This window comes from Oncorhynchus nerka, linkage group LG12 (genome assembly GCF_034236695.1).
Source record: "Oncorhynchus nerka isolate Pitt River linkage group LG12, Oner_Uvic_2.0, whole genome shotgun sequence".
Lineage (NCBI taxonomy): Eukaryota > Metazoa > Chordata > Actinopteri > Salmoniformes > Salmonidae > Oncorhynchus > Oncorhynchus nerka.
The window spans coordinates 45,103,081-45,123,836 of NC_088407.1; the positions used below are offsets into that span (position 1 = coordinate 45,103,081).

Below are 20,756 nucleotides of genomic sequence, written 5' to 3' on the forward strand. Positions count from 1 at the left end.
TACACCTTCAATTGACTAATGTCAATTAGCCTATAAGAAGCTTCTAAAGCCATGACATAATTTTCTGGAATTTTCCAAGCTGTTTAACCTGTTGCTTCTACTCGGGACGCTTGCGTCCCAACTAGAGCTCTGGAAATGCAAATGCGCTACGCTAAATGCTAATAGTATTAGTTAAAACTCAAAAGTTCATTAAAATACACATGCAGGGTATCGAATTAAAGCTACACTCGTTGTGAATCCAGGCAACAAGTCAGATTTTTAAAATGCTTTTCGGCGAAAGCATGAGAAGCTATTATCTGATAGCATGCAACACCCCAAAAGACGCACAGGGGACGTAAACAAAATAATTAGCATTTCGGCGTTACACAAACCGCACAATAAAATAGAAAACATTCATTACCTTTCACCATCTTCTTTGTTGGCACTCCTAGATGTCCCATAAACACTATTTGGGTCTTTATTTCGATTAAATCGGTCCATATAAAGCCTAGATATCGTTATATGTAGACTGTGTGATAAACGAAAAAAACATTGTTTCAAAACGTAACGTCATTTTTAAAATTCAAAAAGTCGACGATAAACTTTCACAAAACACTTGAAATACGTTTGTAATGCAACTTTAGGTATTAGTAAACGTTAATAAGCGATAAAATTCATCAGGAGGCGATGTAAAGATCATTAGCTGTCCGTCTGGAAAAATGTCCGGCTAGAAACTCAACGAAAATATCCGGTCCTAGACCGGAGGAGATCTGATGTCCTGTATGTGTTTGACCAAGAAAAACTCGAAGGGAAATGACAAGACTCTAGACACCTGTGGAAGCTGTAGGTACTGCAACCTCAGTCAATTAATTGTGGTTCACCTTTATCAATGGGTTCAAGTAGCGCATGGATATATTTTCCCCATTTTCAGTGATCAGTTTTTCCTGTGCTTTTTGATGTAAATGCCGTTCTGGTAAAGCCACAGCAGTGATTTAACCAGTTTTTAAAACGTCTGAGTGTTTTCTATCCACACAGACTAAGCAAATGCATATACTATATTCCTGGCATGAGTAGCAGGGCGCTGAAATGTTGCGCGATTTTTAACAGAATGTTCAAAAAAGTAGAGGGTCGACTTAAGAGGTTAAAAAGGCACAGTCAACTTAGTGTAGGTAAACTTCTGACCAATTGGAATTGTGATGTAGTGATTTATAAGTGAAATAATTATCTGTAAACAATTGTTGGAAAATGTCCTAACAGACTTGCCAAAATGATAGCTTGTTAGCCTCTTGAAACTAGGGGGCACTATTTTTAATTTAGGAAAAGTAACATTCAAAGCAAACCGCCTATTTCTCAGGACCAGATGCTAGAATATGCATATAATTGACAGCTTAGGATAGAAAACACTCTAAAGTTTCCAAAACTGTAAAAATATTGTCTGTGAATATAACAGAACTGATATTGCAGGCGGAATCCTGAGAAAAAAACCTGTCTTTCTATGCATCCCTATTGCCCATTGAAAGGGATATCAACCAGATTCCTTTTTCTGTGGCTTCCTTAACCTGTTAAGTCTACCCCCTACCTTTTCGAACATTCTGTTAAAAATGGCGCAACATTTCAGCATCCTGCTACTCATGCCAGGAATATAGTATATGCATATGATTAGTATGTGTGGATAGAAAACACTCAGACGTTTCTAAAACTTGTTAAATCACGGCTGTGACTATAACAGAACGTCTGTTTCATCGAAAAGCAGAAGAAAAACTGAAAAATATATCAATGCGCCACTTGCATGTATTGTCTATCGGAAAGCAAATTAAATGGGGCTGAGATTGCAAGTCCTACAGCTTCCACACGATGTCGCCAGTCTTGTCAATTGCCTGCACTTTGTTTCTTGGTGAAACGAGTGAGAGCCCATTCCTTCCGGTCTCCGACAGGATGTTTTGGAGTAGAAATTTCTGAACATGATTTCAAGACGTGGAGCTATTGAATACACATCACCCCGTGATCAATTTGATTGATTATTAACGTTTAATAATACCTAAAGTTGAATTACAAAAGTATTTCGAAGTGTTTTGTGAAAGTTTATAGTCGACTTTTTTAATTAAAAAAAATGACGTTGCGTTTTAAAACGGTGTTTTTTCCTTGATCACACAGTCTTCATAGATCGATATCTAGGCTATATATGGACCGATTTAATCGAAAAAAAGACCCAATAGTGATGTTTATGGGACATCTAGGAGTGCCAACAAAGAAGATCGTCAAAGGTAATGAATGTTTTATATTTTATTTCTGCGTTTTGTGTAGCGCCGGCTATGCTAATTATTTTGTTTACGTCCCCTTGGGGTATTTCGGGGTGTGGCATGCTATCAGATAATAGCTTCTCATGCTTTCGCCGAAAAGCATTTTAAAAATCTGACTTCTTGGCTGGATTCACAACGAGTGTAGCTTTAATTCAGTACCCTGCATGTGTGTTTTAATGAAGGTTTGAGTTTTAACGAGTGCTATTAGCATTTAGCGTAGCGCATTTCCAGATGGCTAGATGGGACGCATGCGTGTCGGGTCGACGTAAGAGGTTAAGGTGTCTACAGCCTTTAGACGTAGTTTCAGGCCTTTATTTTGAAGAATGAGCGTAAACGACTACATTGAGTCAGTGGCCAGCTGATCGCTCTGAGTGATTCTTGCGTAAAAGACAGAGGTAGTCATTTTTCCTCTCGCTCCTACTGAAAAACCAATTGTCCCGGTTGATATATTAACGAATAGATTTTAAAAACACCTTGAGGATTGATTTTAAAAAACATTTGCCATGTTTGTCGATATTATGGACATAATTTGGGGGGAAAAAATTCAGCGTTGTCATGACCGCGATTTCCTGTGGATTTATCAACATAACCAACAAAAGGAGGTATTTCGGGTATAAAATTCATCGTTATGGAACAAAAGGAACATTTGCTATCTAACTGGGAGTCTCGTCAGTGAAAACATCCAAAGATCAAAGATAAACGGTTAATTTGATTGCTTTTCTGATTTTCATGACCAAGCTTCCTGCTGCTAGCTGGACATAATGCTATGCTAGGCTATCGATAAACTTACAAATGCTTGTCTTGCTTTGGCTGTAATGCATAATTTCAAAATCTAAGATGAAAGGGTGATTAACAAAAGGCTAAGCTGTGTTTCACTATATTTCACTTGTGACTCCATGAATATTTTCTAGTAATATTTTGACCGTTGCGCTATGCTAATTAGTGTAGTTGATGACAATTCTCCCGGATCCGGGATATTTAACAAGTAATTTGTGGAGTGGTTGAAAATCTAGTTTTAATGACTCCAACCTAAGTGTATGTAAACTTCAAGTGTATTTGGTAAAATTGTGCAGTTTCATTAGGATGGGGACCTGTTGGTGCAGCGTTTCCCAAACACCTACTCAGCTGATTCAAATTCAAACTCATTATCCAGCGTTGATCATTTGAATCAGCTGTGTAGTGCTAGAGCAAAACCAAAAATGAATACCCCTTGGGGTCCCCAGGACAGTTTGGGAAACGCTATGTTAGTGGTAGTTTTGTGATAACGGCACCGCATAAAAAATTATAGGCCTAACATTAACATTTAAACATCACTAGCAACAATGACAAGAAGCTGCCGTGTGGAATCGTAGGTGGCTCATTTCAGCAAGTTCTTGTTACCATGTAATGTTGACTGACTTCATGTTAATGCTAAGATGGCAAAACTCCACTAGCTAGCTAACCAACAACTAAAGCATTTGAAAGACAGGTGCTCATTGTGCAAATGTCTTTATGTTCAATAAGCATTGAGACTAAACAGTGAATTTGGAAACCATTCAGACCACTTCACTTTTTCCACTGTGTTACAGTATAGCTTTATTCTAAAATATATTAAATTGATTGTGTTCCTCAATCTACACACAATACCACAAAATGACAGAGAATATTTATAAAAACCACAGAAATAACTTATTTAAATAAATATTCAGACCCTTTTCTATGAGACTTGAAATTGAGCTCAGGTGCGACCTGTTTCCATTGAACATCCCTCAGATGTTTCTACAACTTGATATGAGTCCACCTGTGGTAAATTCAATTGATTGGACATGATTTGTAAAGGCACACCCGTCTACATAAGGTCCCACAGTTGACAGTGCATGTCAGAGCAAAAACCAAGCCATGAGGTCGAAGGAATCCTCCATAGTGGTCCGAGACAGGATTGTGTCGAGCCACAGATCTGGGGAAGGATACCAAAAAAATTGCAGCATTTTAGATCCCCAAGAAGAGGCCTCCATCATTCTTATAAGGACGTAGTTTGGAACCACCAAGAGACTCTTCCTAGAGCTGGCAGCCCAGCCAAACTGAGCAATCGGGGAAGGGCCTTGGGTCAGGGAGAAGACCAAGAACCTAATGGTCACTAACAGAGCTCGCCTTCCAACAGGACAACGACCAAAACAAAGCAGGACTGGCCTCGGAATGTCCTTGAATGGCTCAGCCAGAGGCCGGACTTGAACAGATGTGCTTCGACACTCTCCATTCAACCTGACAGAGCTTAGGAGGATCTGCAGAGAAGAATGGAAGAAACTCCCAAAATACAGATGTGACAAGCTTAGAGTCATACCCAAGTAGACTCGAGGCTGTAATTGTTACCAAAGGTGCTTCAACAAAGTCCTGAGTAAAGGGTCTGAATACTTACATAAACATGGTATCAGTTTCTACATTTGCAAAAATATCTAAACCTATTTTTGCTTTGCCATTATGGTGTATATTAATGAGGGGGAAAAAACAATGTATTACTTTAATCCATTTTAGATTAAGGCTGTAACGTAACAAAATGTGCAAAGGGGCCTGAATACTTCCCGAATGCACTGTAGTTTACATGTTGTCAATCTGTTTTGACCCCTAGTTGAGCACGCGTTAGTTTTGTTGCTCAAAGCATTCACTATAGTGACAAAAAATAGTTTTGACATCACATGATCACTGGAGACTTTGGATATTACAAACCCCCAAATCAGTGAGAGAAATTTTTCTGAACACTACAGGGATCTTGTGGTGTGTAGCAAGTGCCTTATCTGGCATATCGGAGCCCATATATTCACAAATAAAAGGGCCCGCTCACATTGAGGATGTCAGCGTCCTTGCTCTCCAGACCCTGCACCAGTAGCACCGCGAAGTTGTCCGTCTGCAGAGAGGGGGTTTCCTTGACTCCGCCCTTCTCACGTGACAAGTCGATCTCTCCCAGTCGCTCCTCTATGGACATCTGTGGAGGAAAAAGTTGGAGTAGCAGTGGATGGGTTAACAGCGAAGTAAATGAGGCAAAGCACAATCAGTTTGCTGCTAACAGATACAACTTGAAAGAAGGGTTATAGAGTATTTTATTTGCTGTGCTACAATGTGTTCACTCCTCCGTTGACTGGCTAAGACACAGGATAGCACTCGGCCTTAGTAAGAGAGGAGTGAAACAATACTTTTGCATGGTGTCTGACTGCATTTACTACTGACAGAGTAACACAGAATTCGTCCATGCCTAATGGCAGCAACAGGTCCTCTGTAGCTCCGTTAGTAGAGCATACTGCTTGCAACCAATGTTTCCTCTAAACAGTGCCGGGCACGCAGCTCCCCTGAGACTTCCACAGAATAAATATCAGCCCGCACAGAGAAGCACGAGATGAGTTTCACCCCTCAGTTAACACAAGCAACATTTCCATTTACTGTGGGAATTATGATCGAGGCAACAAGCCACTTTTCGGAGTAGGATTGTATTGCATTGACATGCAGTCTGTACTCTACACACCAGTGCCGCATAGCCAAATCAGAGCCGCAGTAGGCCTATATGCTAACAGACCATTGCCATTCACTTTGAACTGGACTGTGTTCAGAATGAGCGGTCATAAGTAGATGGGCTTCTTTTGAGATCAGTGAGAGCTGTGTGTAGCCACATGTGCGCATTTGTTCATATCCTTTGCTAGTTAGTGAGTTATTAGCCCAGTTATAGATGCTTTATAGTCAGAAATGAGAAGTGATTGCTTACTACAAGAGCACAAAAAGACATTTGAAAAGAGTCGGGTAAAGAGCTGTCTAAGGGGCAGTATTGTATTTTGAATAAGCTAAGTAGCTAATAGGCAAAGGAGAACAACTTGTCTGATTCTCAGTAATAACGTTGAGGGAATAATACATGTAATTTCTAGCAAACACCATATTTGCAGTCCCCTTGTCTGAAGGACAAGTGGATAAACAGGTTAAGGTCAAGCACTGCAGCATATTTTGTTGTATCTTATGGAATGTAGGCCTACATTGAACACCACACATTGGCTGCTACTGTAGACTCAATGATATAACATTTTAACATGGAAATAGCCACTCATATGATCAAATTGCAACAAAAGCATACTTGACCACTGTCTGAAACTAACTTAAAGTGGGTACAGCCTCAGTGTTCATAGTAAACGTGCGCTGGAAGGTAGAAATTTCACAACGTTCAAGTTTGTGCACAGCAGAAGTGAAATTTGTCAAGTGCCCAATTTTTCTTTGAGGGTACATTGCTTGCAACCACAGGATAGTGGGTTTGATTCCTAGGAACACATTCACAAGTTGTATGCACACATCTAAGTTTTGGTTAAGAGTCTGCTAATGATATATTATTTAAACATTTTGCTGAGTGAAATGCCGTCAGATCATCGCTTATAATCTAATCTCTCGTGGACAGATGCACCTAATATAACTTATCGTAGCGTCTGTCAGACTCAGGGATGCGACAACTAACGGTAAACTTTGTTCTGGTGCGCAGAATGTCACTGATCAAACTACGATTTCGAAAGTGTTTATCTTTTACATTTCAGAAAAGGGACATTTGGCAGATTGACAAGAGAGGAACTACCGCTCTGCTTAAGCAACTTACTTTGCCTATGCCTGCTGTTTATTGCATTTCCATTTTTTTTTTTTTTAAGTTACTCACAATTCAGCATGTGGACGACATTTGTACAATATTCAGTAAAATAAATATACAAATAAACATTCTCCTTATTCTACCATCTTCTCTAACAGTCTGCCCCCAGAACTAAGTTGTGCATCTGGGGCGACAGGTTGCCTAGTGGTTAGAGCGTTGGGCCAGTAACTGAAAGGTTGCTAGATCGAATCCCCATGCTGACATGGTAAAGGTCTGTCATTCTGCCCTTTAACAAGGCAGTTAATCCACTGTTCCAAGGCCGTCACAGTAAAAAAAGAATTTGTTCTTAACTGACAAGCTTAGTTTTAAAAAATGTAATAAAAAATGAAATCTGCCAAAACTAGACAACTCATGTTCTGGGTTTCCAAGACATATCTTCAAAAAGTAAAGGTTTTTAATTGCAATCGCCAACAGAGTTGAGAAGGGCAGGTTGACAAGGTCAACATACCTCTTTGGTGTCTGTGCCCTTTTTCCTCTTCTCGGATCCCAAAGTTGCTTTGACCGGCGCTTGGTGACCGGGAAGACCAGGGACAAGAACTTTGCTCTTGGCGTTAACTACTGGGGTTTTCACCTGAAAGACAAGAGCATGTATATTGAACAAAAATAAACAGGGCAACACTCAACAATAAGATTTTACTGACTTACAATTCATTTAAGGAAATAGGTCAATTTGAAATAAATGTATTAAGCACTTATCTATGGATTTCACATGACTGGGAATATTTGTCATACCTTCTAAAAAAAAGTTTATTTAGCTAGGATGTGGATTAGAAAATCAGCCAGTATCTATTGTGATCATTTGTCAAGGGAATCCCTGTGCATTCAAATTGCAATTGGTAAAATGCAATTGTGTTCGTTGCCTGTAGCTTAAGCCCACCACAATAATGGGGCACTCAGCAAACTGCTCGCCCACACGACGCCATACACGTGGTCCGCGGTTGTGAAGCCGGTTCGACACACTGTCAAATTCTCTAATAAGATGGAGGCGGCTTATGGTAGAGAAATTAACAATACATTCTCTGGAAAGAGGTCTGGTGGATATTCCTGCAGTCAGCATGCCAGTTGCACGCTCCCTCAAAACTTCAGACTTCTGTGGCATTGTGAAAAAACTGGACATTTTAAAGAGGCCCCCAAGCACAAGATGCACTTGTGTAATGATCATGCAGTTTAGCTGGATTATCGTGAAACAAACACTTCACATGTTGCATTTATACCAGAAACGAGCCCATGCCATTTAGACCAGACTAAAAGGCAGAAATGGCATCAACAGGGCATTACCTTGGAAACAGTAGTTTCCATGGCGATGGTGAGGGTGGTGTGGACATTGCGGGTTAGGCAGACGTGTCTCTCTGCTGTGTTCACATCCTATATGGGGGGACAAGGGAAGGAACAAAATGTCAGTAACTGTATAAACATGTGGGTTTTATATACAGTGCAGTCGGAAGGTATTCAGACACCTACTTTTTCCACAGTTCAATTACAGCCTTACTCTAAAAGGGATAATTGTTTTTTTACTCAATCAACACAATAGCCCATAATGAGTGAACAGGTTTAGATTATTATTAAATGTTTTAAACAGAAATCACATTTACATTAGTATTCAGACCCTTTACTCAGTACTTTGAAGCACCTTTGGCTACGATTACAGCCTCGAGTCCTCTTGGGTATGATGCTACAAGCTTGGCACATCTGTATTTGGGGAGTTTCTTCCATTCCTGTCTGCAGATCCTCGCAAGCTCTGTCAGGTTGGATGGGGAGAGCTGCTGCACAGCTATTTTCAGGTCTCGCCAGAGATGTTCGATTGGGTTCAAGCCCTGGCTGGGCCACGCATGGACACTTCTGGAGCAAGTTCTCATCAAGGATCTATGTACTTTCCTCGATTCTGACAAGTCTCCCAGTATCTGCCACTGACAAACAACCCCACAGCATGCTGCCACCACCATGCTTCACCGTAGGGATGATGCCAGATTTCCTCCAGATGTGACGCTTGGCATTCAGGACAAAAAGTTCAATCTTGGTTTCATCAAACCAGAGGATGTTTCTCATGGTCTGACTGTCTTGAGATACCCTTTGGCAAACGCCAAGTGGGCTGTCATGTGGCTTTTACTGAAGAGTGGCTTCCATCTGGCCACGCTACCATTAAAGGCCTGATGGGTAGAGTGCTGCAGAGTGCTGTGCTGTGTCCATCTGGAAGGTTCTCCCATCTCCACAGAGGAACTCTGACCATTGGGTTCTTGGTCTTCCCCGATTGCTCAGTTTGGCTGGGTGGCCAGCTCCAGGAAGGGTCTTGGTGGTTCCAATCTTCTTCCATTTAAGAATGGAGGCCACTGTGTTCTTGTGGAACTTCAATGCTGCAGAAATGTTTTGGTACCCTTCCCCAAATCTGTGCCTCCACACAATCCTGTCTCGGAGCTCTACGACAATTCCTTCGACATGGCTTGGTGTTTGCTCTAAAATGCACTGTCAACTGTGGCACCTTCTATAGACAGGTGTGTGCCTTTCCAAATCATGTCCAATCAATTGAATTTACCACAGGTGGACTCCAATCAAGTTGTGGAAACATCTTAAGGATGATAAATGGAATCAGGATGCATCGGAGCACAATTTCGAGTCTCATGAATACTTCTGTAAATAAGGTATATTTTTTGTATTTAAAATGTGTGTAGATTAAGATTTTTTGTATCCATTTTAGAAATGTAACAAAATGTGAAAAGTGTCAAGGTGCCTAAATACTTTCCGAATGCACCAAACAATAAAAATTTGTATTTTATCTTCTGTGCTAAAAATAATTTATTGACTGGGTGAGGCACAGGACAGCATGTGCCATTAGCAAAGGAGCATGGTGTGACTGATTTACTGCCAGATTAACACAGGTAACATGTTTGCTGAACAGTCCATCAATCTGGTCGCAATTCATCTACGTCCATATTTTCTTTTGCATTCATTCGCCCCCCTCCCCCGAATGTTCACATTTTCTAACTGGGTAGAAAGTAGTGTTCTGCTGAAACCAACGCAAAAACCAAAGTGAGACCAGGTCAAAGTGAGACCTGTACATTGACGAGCCACGGCACAAACGACATTCAAGCCAGGAATATTGCTCGCCTATCATCAGCCTAGACTTAATAAATAAAGACAATCTTTAATTAGCTACGTGCACTACAACCTTGAGCTGTAAACGTCTACTTGACGGGTTACAGTTGAGTGTTGGAGAAAACAATATTCAATTGAACTGTGCACCACTCACCAATCTCTCCATGACTGGCTGCAGGTAGCTGCCATAGGCAAGCAGGAGGCTGCGTGTGTCCGCGGTGAGGGCCGCGGCCAACAGAGGAACAGGCACGGGGATGTCCTCAAGCCCAGACATCTGGACTGTACAGGAGGGGGACAGCGGCTTCTTACAAGGCCTACATAAAAGTAAAGGTGGAGAAGGGCATTTCAGATAAACAGGGTCTTGTAAGTAGGGCACACCATAACAAACTGGTGGGCAACAAAAAAACATGGTTTCTTATTGGACAAGTTCAGATGAGCCCCTCCCCTTTCCTTCCATTTCATGCCTACTGAACACGACCTAGGTATCGGAAGTGTACCAGTGTTTTCCCACTAGCCAGCTATACAGTCAATTACAGAAATTGTGGTCAACCGGGTACCTTTCCACGTAAATTAAGCAGGCTAGTTTGCAATTCGCTAGTCAGATAAGTCTGCCGAGCCCTCCAGCTAGAATGAACCTGCTGCCTCAGTTTGTATGATGGCAATTTGCATAACTGAATCCCCCCCAAAAAATATTGACTGCATTTCAGCCCTGCCACAAAAGGACCAGCTAACATCATGTCAGTGATTCTCTCATTAACACATGTGTGTGTGTTGACAAGGACAGGGCTGGAGATCACTCTGTCATGCTGATTGAGTTTGAAGCTTCAAAGGGAGGGTGGTGCTTGGAAACATTGTTCTTCCTCTGTCAATCATGGTCACTGGCAAGGAAACTCATGCAGTCATCATTGCTTTGCAGAAAAAGGGCTTCATAGGCAAGGATATTGCTGCCAGTAAGATTGCACCTAAATCAACCATTTATCGGATCAAAAATTTCAAGAGCGGTTCAAATGTTGTGAAGGCTTCAGCTTGCCCAAGAAAGTCCAGCAATCGCCAGTACCGTCTCCTAAAGTTGATTCAGCTGCGGGATCTGGGCACCACCAGTACAGAGCTTGCTCAGGAATGGCAGCAGGCAGGTTGAGTGCATCTGCACACACAGTGATGTGAGGAATTTGGAGGATGGCCTGGTGTTAAGGGCAGCAAAGAAGCCACTTCTCTCCAGAAAATACATCAGGGACAAACTGATATTCTGCAAAAGGTACAGGGATTGGACTGCTGAGGACTGGGGTAAAGTCATATCCTCTGATGAATCCCCTTTCCAATTGTTTGGTGCATCTGGAAAAAAGCTTGTGTGGAGAAGACAAGGTGAGCACTACCATCAGTCCTGTGGCATGCCAACAGTAAAGCATCCTGAGACCATTCTTGTGTAGGGTTGCTTCTCAGCCAAGAGGGTGGGCTCACTCACAATTTTGCCTAAGAACACAGCCATGAATAAAGAATGTTACCAACACATCCTCCGAGAGCAACTTCTTCCAACCATCCAGGAACAGTTTGGTGATGAACGATGCCTTTTCCAGCATGGATGGAGCACCTTGCCATAAGGCAAAAGTGAGAACTAAGTGGCTCGGGGAACAAAACATCGATATTTTGGGTCCATGGCCAGGAAACTCCCCAGACCTTAATCCCATTGAGAACTTGTGGTCAATCCTCAAGAGGCGGGTGGACAAAATCTAACAAATAACTACACAATGCGCAATGATAGCATGGCTATATAAATGAGGTGCCCGTGGGCCTCCAGAGTGGTGTAGTGGTCTAAGAAACTGTGCCACACTTTTTGCTAATTTATTACAAATTTTAAAATATATATATACACTTGTGTAAATAAGTTATCAGCACCTTTGCTATTTGATTCAAAATTGAGCTCTGGTGCATCCTGTTTCCATTGATCATCCTAGAGTTGTTTCTACATCTTGATTGGAGTCCACCTGTGGTAAATTCAATTGATTGGACATGATTTGGAAAGGCACACACCTGTCTATATAAAGGTCCCACAGTTGACAGTGCAAGCCAGAGCAAAAACTAAGCCATGAGGTCGAAGGAATTGTCCGTAGAGCTCCGAGACAGGATTGTGTTGTGCCACAGATCTAGGGAAGGGTATCAAAACATTCCTTCAGCTTTGGTGGCATCTAACAGTCACCATTATTAAATTGGAAGAACTTTGGAGCCACCAAGACTTCTTAGAGCTGGTAACTCGGTCAAACTGAGCAATCATGGGAGAAGGGCCTTGGTGAGGGAGGTGACCAAGAACCCAATGGTCACATTGACAGAGTTCCTCTGGAGATGGGAGAACATTCCAGAATGACAACCATCTCTGCAGAACTCCACCAATCAGGCCTTTATGGTCGTGGCCAGACAGAAGCTACTCTTCAGTAAAAGGCACTAAAGGAGTGATCAAGAAACGAGATCCTCTGGTCTGATGAAATCAAGATTGAACTCTTTGGCCTGAATATCAAGCTTCACGTCTGGAGGAAAACTGGCACCACCCCTACAGTGAAGCATGGTGGTTGCAGCATCAAGCTGTGGGGATGTTTCTCAGTGGCAGGGACTGGATAGACTGGTCAGAATTGACTTAGTGGCCCAGCCAGAGCCCGGACATGAACCCGATCAACAATCTCTGGAGAGGCCTGAAAATAGCTGTGCAGCAACGCTCCCCATCCAACCTGACAGAGCATGAGGATCTGCAGAGAAGAATGGGAGAAACTCCCTAAAATACAGGTGTGCCAAGCTTGAAGCGTCAAACAAAAAAAGACTTGAGGCTATAATCGCTGCCAAAGTATTTGCTTTGCCATTATGGGGTGCGGCATAGTCAAAAAGAGTGCAAAAAGGGTCACTGCAGTCCTCAGCCATTTAGCAGCCTTATGGCTTGGGGGGGGGGTAGAAGCTGTTCAGGAGCCTTTTGGTCCCAGACTTCGTGCTCCGGTAGCATTTGCCATATGGGTGGCTGGACTCTTCCTGACACCGCATGGTATAGAGGTCCTGAATGTCAGGGATCTTGGCCCCAGTGATGTACAGAGCCGTACACTACTCTGTAGAGCCGTGTGGTCGAATGCCAAGCAGTTGCTATGCCAAACGGGGATGCAGCCAGCCAAGATGCTCTCAATGGTGCAGCTGTAGAAGATCCGAGGGCCAATGACAAAATGTTCAGCCTGGGTGGGGGGGGGTGTTGTCAACACCACGTTGGTGTGTTTGGACCATGATAGGACCTTAGACGTGGACGACGAGGAACTTGAAGCTCTCGACCTGCTCCACTACAGCCCTGTCGATGTGAATGGGGCCGGGTTCGACCCTCAGTTTCCTGTATTCCACTATAACCATATTTTGTCTTGTTCACATTGAGGGAAAGGTTGAAGTCCTGTCACAACACTGCCAGGTCTCTAACCTCCCTATAAGCAGTCTCGTTGTTGTTCAGGCCCACCACCACCGTGTTATTGGCAAACATGGTGTTGGGAGTCGTGCACAGCCACACAGTCGTGGTAGGTGAACGGAGTGCAGGAGGGGCTTACGCATGCACCCGAGGGGCCTCATCCCTCCCTCTACAATTGGATCCTGTACTTCCTGAAGGGCTACCGCTAGGTATTGAGGGTCAGTGTGGTGGATGTGTAGCCCACCCTGAACACCTGGCGGCAGCCCATCAGGAAGTACAGGATCCAATTGTAGAGGGAGGGATTCAGTACCATGCACCTTAGTGATGAGCTTGGAGGGCACATTGGAGTTGAATGCTGAGCTGTAGTCAATGAGCATTCACAGTTTTCCTTTTGTCCAGGTGGGAAAGGGCAGCGTGGAGTGCAATAGAGATTGTATCTGTAGATCTGTTTGGGCAGTATACTAATTAAAGTGGGTCCAGGGTTTCTAGCCTTGAGGAATTTCATGGCTACAGATGTGAGTGCACGGTGCAATAGGTTACCTTGGCAAAAGTACTGTCTTTCTTGGGCACAGACACTACTATGGTGGTCTGCTTAAAACATGCTGGTATTAGACTCGGACAGGGAGAGGTTGAAAATGTCAGTGAAGCCACTTGCCAGCGCATTTGCAAAGTAAGTGTCCTGGTAATCCGTCTGGTCCTGCAGCCTTGTGAATGTTAACCTGTTTAAAAAGGTCTTACTCACGTCCGCTAAGGAGAGCATGATCTCAGTCGTCCGGAACAGCTGGTGCTCACGTGTGGTTCAGTGTTGCTTGCTTCAAAGCTAGCATAGAAAGCATTTAGTTAATCTTTTAGGCTTGAGTTACTGGACAGCTCTCGCCTGGATTTCCCTTTGTCATCACTGATAGTTTGTAAGCCTTGCCACATCCGACGAGCGTCGGAGCCGGTGTAGTTGGATTCGATCTTAGTCCTGTGTTGATGCTTTGCCGGTTCAGGAATCAGGAAGATAGCATTGTCAGATTTGATAAATGGAGGGCAAGGCAAATCTTTGTGTGGAGTAAAGGTGATCTTGAGTTGTTTTGCCTCTTGTTGAACAGGTGACATGCTGGTAGAAATTGAGCCCAAACCGATTTTAGTATACCTACATAAAATCACTGGCCACTAGGAGGGCTGAGGAAAATATGTTCAGCGGGACCTTTAAGGGACAGGCAGTTACTGTCATAATATCAGCACGCGCTTGTCTGATTAAAAAAATCTCAGATTGCAATGTCGTCTCAGCAGCAGACAGTTGCAAACTCAAACATTGAAAAGCAACCTAGCATGTGAACAGAACGATGTAACTGGCCAGGAAACAAGATAATGTCACACTGTCTTTGTCAATTCAACCAAATTCATCATGTGAGATTTGCTCTTTTTAACCACCTGCCAACGTGGCTGGTGAAATATACATTCTTAGCCACCAATGACAAAACCTACCCACATTTGTAGAGTGTTAATTTCAAACCCTGGTTGCTAGTTGAAAATACCAATCTAGCAATAGAATGTACCAGAGGCCACCAAAATAAAGCTTGTTCGGCAAACATTTTGGGAATCTGGCTGGCTACTTTTTCTATTTGGCTGGCTACTCCATGCGTTTGTGGAAAACACTGGTTTACCATGTAATAATGTGTCGCTCCTCCGCTCTCTCCACTGGCTTCCAGTTGAAGCTCGCATCCGCTACAAGACCATGGTGCTTGCCTACGGAGCTGTGAGGGGAACGGCACCTCAGTACCTCCAGGCTCTGATCAGGCCCTACACCCAAACAAGGGCACTGCGTTCATCCACCTCTGGCCTGCTCGCCTCCCTACCACTGAGGAAGTACAGTTCCCGCGCAGCCCAGTCAAAACTGTTCGCTGCTCTGGCCCCCCAATGGTGGAACAAACTCCCTCACGACGCCAGGACAGCGGAGTCAATCACCACCTTCCGGAGACACCTGAAACCCCACCTCTTTCAGGAATACCTAGGATAGGATAAAGTAATCCTTCTCACCCCCCTTAAAAGATTTAGATGCACTATTGTAAAGTGGCTGTTCCACTGGATGTCTTAAGGTGAACGCACCAATTTGTAAGTCGCTCTGGATAAGAGAGTCTGCTAAATGACTTAAATGTAAATGTGTACCAGCACTATAATTAGAGTAAATCAAATTTCAGCTGTCAGTACTATATAACAATCTAACTACTACACCAATTACGCTGTCTAACTACCATGTAACAATTTTATGGTCACTTGATGCCAAAGGATTTTCTTTACCCTACTATGAACATCACTTCTTTCCTGAAATTGGCAATTGTCATACTACTATACGTCTGTGCCCATAGCAAGAACCAGCCTTTCCCTCATTGAACGTTCTCTCTTTCCCTGCCAGATAATGTTTAAGACTCAGTGCCATTTAACTACTCTGCCTTGCCCAGGGACAGGGGAAAGGTGTGTTGGTATTGACTGCTAAATGGCTGTAAATTAATATGAGGATATGATCCTTGTTGTGCTAGAGGAATAAGAAGAGTCCGCCTTGCACAGTGACAGGAAGGGACAAGGTTTTAGAGACTAACCCGTTCAGAAAGTGCTCAAAGAGATGAAGCTGCCCATCCTTACACACAACCGCCAGCCTCACCGCCTAGGAGAAGGAGAAATAGCATTAGGCATGTGTCAGAGGTCCAGTCCCAAAATCACCCACCACAAACTTGCCTTAGACCCCAAATGCACACCCACAGTTTCTAAGGAATGTCTTGAACCAAGGTAGGCACTTATCAGTGAATCAAGTTCAGTCAACAGCCCCTTTATTATTTTACAGAGGATACGCTCCATCCCCTCAGATCTCAATCTCACGGCCATTAGGTCAGGGCACAGTGTGGTAAGAAGGGAGTAGACGATGACGATTGAGAGAGCAGGTTGGAGAGTGAGCGAGTGATATAGATTAACTTCCACAGCCAGTGCTCCTGGGTCCTTCACTGGGGGACGTTTGGTGAACTGAAACTTGTTAGGTAAAACGGACCCCTACCCTACCTCCAGTGAGGCAAGGTCGACTCACCTCTTCCTTGCTGTTGGAAGTGAAGAGGTCAATGTGCTGGGGGTCGTCCGTCAGGGTGAAGGACACCACCGAGTTCTTGTCATTGCTGTCCTCCTGGACTTGCCTAAGGGGTGGATAGACAGACATGAAGATGAAGCACACACACCAGCCCAAAGACGAGCCATTTGGCGTTGCTTTTTTCATTTGTAAACTTAACCTTGAGTTCTTAGCAGCAAGTGACCAATACAAATCAATTGACAAACACATTTGTTAATTAGGGATGTAAAAGTTAACATTAATAACAATAGGGAAGAAAATATTCATCTTTTTAATTGTTACCTTTATGGAGTGCACTCAAATTCACAACGGTTTAATAAAAATATCAAATGTCACTGCCTATCCTTGCAGGGGTCGCGTTGCTCAAACAGAAAAAGAAAGAAACGCAGATCTAAAAAGGCTTTTTAGTGTAAATTCTGCTCGGCTTCACTCAGGGTTTGCTCCAAATGATGAATGTAAAAGGTCTAATTCCGTGATTCTGCTCCAGTACTTTCCAAAATGCAAGATTAACTTCAAGAAAAACATTAGGAAATGTAGCTGGCCCCATTCCTTCTACTATAAACTGTAGAAATATGGCCATGTATCGTTTTGGCAAAAAAATACCTTTCCTTTTCATTGTACGCCTATTTATGTGCAGTTGCTATCCAAATAGTGTTGCACTTTGGTTGTCATCTGATGAAGTACTTTGTCAAATGTGTAGCACTAATGTATTTTGTGTGAATAAAAACTAGTGACATGCCCCTAAACACTATTGAAGCAAAAAATAACACGATTGTGTTTTTAAGTCTGCTTTTTGAAAATGCAGATTTCTGAAAGCTAAATGTGACCGCTGACTTATATGTAGCAATTTCAGATTTAATGAGACAAAGCCTCATTAAAAGTAGGCTTATTTCTCCAATTAATACTACCGCAACTAATCGAATACTAACGTCCGTTTGGATAACCATTCTCATCCCTAGGCTGAAGTAGCATTGTGGCTAAGCTATAGATGTCTAAAGTATGGGGTTGGCCATATGCATGTGTTGAGGCTACCCTAAAGGAGCTAATCAAAAACACATTTCAGAATTTGGGTTTCAATATCAATACTAGCTTAGTATTATGACACAATACGATAAAGATAACACAAAAAAGTCCATAGTAATATACACTGCACTTAATGTACAGAACATTATGAAAACCTGCTCTTTCAATGACAGACTGACCAGGTGAATCCAGATGCAAGACACCATACTTGTTGTCACTTGTTAAATACACTTCAAAATCAGTGTAGATTAAGGGGAGGAGACAGGTTAAAGGATTTTAAAGCCTTGAGACAATTTCAGATATGGATTGTGTATGTGTGCCATTCAGAGGGTGAACGGGCAAGACAAAAGTTAAGCACCTTAACCTCTTAAGTCGACCCTCTACTTTTTTGAACATTCTGTTAAAAATCGCGCAACATTTCAGCGCCCTGCTACTCATGCCAGGAATATAGTATATGCATTTGCTTAGTCTGTGTGGATAGAAAACACTCAGACGTTTAAAAAACTGGTTAAACCACTGCTGTGGCTTTACCAGAACGGCATTTACATCGAAAAGCACAGGAAAAACTGATCACTGAAAATGGGAAAATATATCCATGCGCTACTTGAACCCATTGATAAAGGTGAACCACAATTAATTGACTGAGGTTGCAGTACCTACAGCTTCCACACGGTGTCTAGAGTCTTGTCATTTCCCTTCGAGTTTTTTCTTGGTCAAACACATGCAGGGCACCGTATCTCCTCCGGTCTAGGACCGGATATTTTCGTTGAGTTTCTAGCCGGACATTTTTCCAGACGGACAGCTAATGATCTTTACATCGCCTCCTGATGAATTTTATCGCTTATTAACGTTTACTAATACCTAAAGTTGCATTACAAACGTATTTCAAAGTGTTTTGTGAAAGTTTATCGTCGACTTTTTGAATTTTAAAAAATGACGTTACGTTTTGAAACAATGTTTTTTTCGTTTATCACACAGTCTACATATAACGATATCTAGGCTTTATATGGACCGATTTAATCGAAATAAAGACCCAAATAGTGTTTATGGGACATCTAGGAGTGCCAACAAAGAAGATGGTGAAAGGTAATGAATGTTTTCCATTTTATTGTGCGGTTTGTGTAACGCCGAAATGCTAATTATTTTGTTTACGTCCCCTGTGGGTCTTTTGGGGTGTTGCATGCTATCAGATAATAGCTTCTCATGCTTTCGCCGAAAAGCATTTTAAAAATCTGACTTGTTGCCTGGATTCACAACGAGTGTAGCTTTAATTCGATACCCTGCATGTGTATTTTAATGAACTTTTGAGTTTTAACTAATACTATTAGCATTTAGCGTAGCGCATTTGCATTTCCAGAGCTCTAGTTGGGACGCAAGCGTCCCGAGTAGAAGCAACAGGTTAAATCAACCCAGGCACACCGGGTTGATTTAAGACCTGCAACACTGCTGGGTTTGTCACCCAACCGTTTCTCGTGTGTATCAAGAATAGTCCACCACCCAAAGGACATCCCGACAACTGTGGGAAGCATTGGATTCAACATGGGCCACCGTCCATGTGGAACACTTGACATCTTGTAGAGTCCATGCCCCAACAAATTGAGGCTGTTCTGAGGGCAAAGGTGGGGTGAACTCAATATTAGGAAGGCGTTCATGTTTTGTACTCAGTGTATCAAATATATGGGCAACTGGCCATCTGGAGAGCTAGGCCGCTGTCTAAGAGTCTAAGGCAATGCATCTCAGTGATAGAGGCGTCACTACAGACACCCTGGTTTGAATCCAGGCTGTATCACAACCAGCCGTGATTGTGCCGCCCTATAGGGCGCACAATTAGCCCATCGTCGTCCAGGTTTGGCCCGTGTAGCCCATCTTTGTAAAAAATAATTTATTCTTAACTGACTTGTCTAGTTAAATAAGTTATACAAAAAAATAATATTTTGAACAGACTTTTGAATTCCTCAAACACACCAGTGTAACCTTAACAATGTCCTAAGAGTGGGTCTAAAAAATAGAATACACACAGTAACTCTTGGAAGTATTACAAAAACAAATATTTTTTGCTCTGCATTTGTGTGTATATTTGCATAGGGCCTAGCCTATGCCACACCATTTACCACCATTTACCACCCACGGGTCGGAACTCAACACATTCGTAGATTGCAAACCAAATATGATATTGCTAGGTAGCCATACAACAGATCAAAGATAAATCTAATGTCCTACAAAAAAAATGTTCACAAAGCGCCAGAATTCCTCGGTCTTCCCAACAATTATACTGAACAAAAATATAAATACAACACTTAGTAAAATTGTTGTGAGTTACAGTACAATCAGTCAATTGAAGTAAACTCATTAGGCCCCAATTCATAGATTTCACATAACTGGGCAGGGGTGCAGTCATGGGTGGAAAGGGTAGCAAGAGTGAGAGCCAGCAGAGCAACAGGGACAGGGCAGATATTGTCATTGCAGGAAACAGGTTAATGCACATTAATGCAGACCAAAAAATTGTTTAAAAAGCCAAAAATCTGCAGGAACGTTGTGAAGCCTAATCACTGACATAAGCAAAATTGCTTCCGAAAGAGGGCAATGTCTTTGTAGGTCATTTTCACTTTATCAACCCAGGTGTAGTTAGTGTTGTCTATCAAACTGTATAGGCCACCTTGTTCTCTCCTCTGGCAACAGCCTGACTCACACTGGCACACGCACTTGACGTAAACAGAGGCGCACATGTCGATAGCTCTAACATCTTAGTGCGCCTCAAGTATTATTTTATGTTAAATTTTGTAGATTTTCTTTGCCGCAGGAGCAACAATTAAGATGAGGCACAATATAAATGGAAGCACTAATTATCTCCGCCACATGTTTAAATACCTTTGAAAGTGAAATGTAAGACTTAAGGCCTCTAAATCAGAGTTTAAGACTTTAAGGACCTGCAGACTTAAACATTGGGAGCACTTTGATCAGGATGATTGTTTCTATGTCCCTTACAAAGCATGCCTGTAACCCAATGCACTGCTTTTCAAATCTTCTAGGCCAAATTTTAGCAGATTCATAGCGATTAAATACAGAAAGTCAAGCAAATATTTGTGACTAATTATTTTTAGATCATTTGACAGCCCTATTCTTTAAAGAATCAGGCTGTCGAGACAAATTACAGGTCTCATTTACAAAGGAGCTCCTTCAAATCACATGGAACACAAT

At 42.4% G+C, this 20,756-nt stretch overlaps 1 protein-coding gene and 1 non-coding gene across 2 annotated transcripts in view; both read right to left on the bottom strand.

Annotated features, from left to right (window-relative positions):
- LOC115138264 (WD repeat-containing protein 43) overlaps window positions 1-20,756 on the bottom strand; it is a 47,186-nt gene that overhangs the window by 17,568 nt on the left and 8,862 nt on the right. The window contains exons 6-11 of the mRNA XM_029674941.2: window positions 16,500-16,602; window positions 16,021-16,085; window positions 10,169-10,328; window positions 8,203-8,289; window positions 7,373-7,495; window positions 5,098-5,238 (exon numbers count right to left, since the gene is read on the bottom strand). Of these exons, the coding sequence (XP_029530801.1) occupies window positions 5,098-5,238; window positions 7,373-7,495; window positions 8,203-8,289; window positions 10,169-10,328; window positions 16,021-16,085; window positions 16,500-16,602 (679 nt within the window). The remainder of the gene's footprint in view (window positions 1-5,097; window positions 5,239-7,372; window positions 7,496-8,202; window positions 8,290-10,168; window positions 10,329-16,020; window positions 16,086-16,499; window positions 16,603-20,756) is intronic.
- Window positions 5,369-5,505, bottom strand: LOC115139110 (small nucleolar RNA SNORA15). The gene has a single exon (XR_003865071.1). It is a non-coding gene; the product is annotated as a small nucleolar RNA SNORA15 (small nucleolar RNA).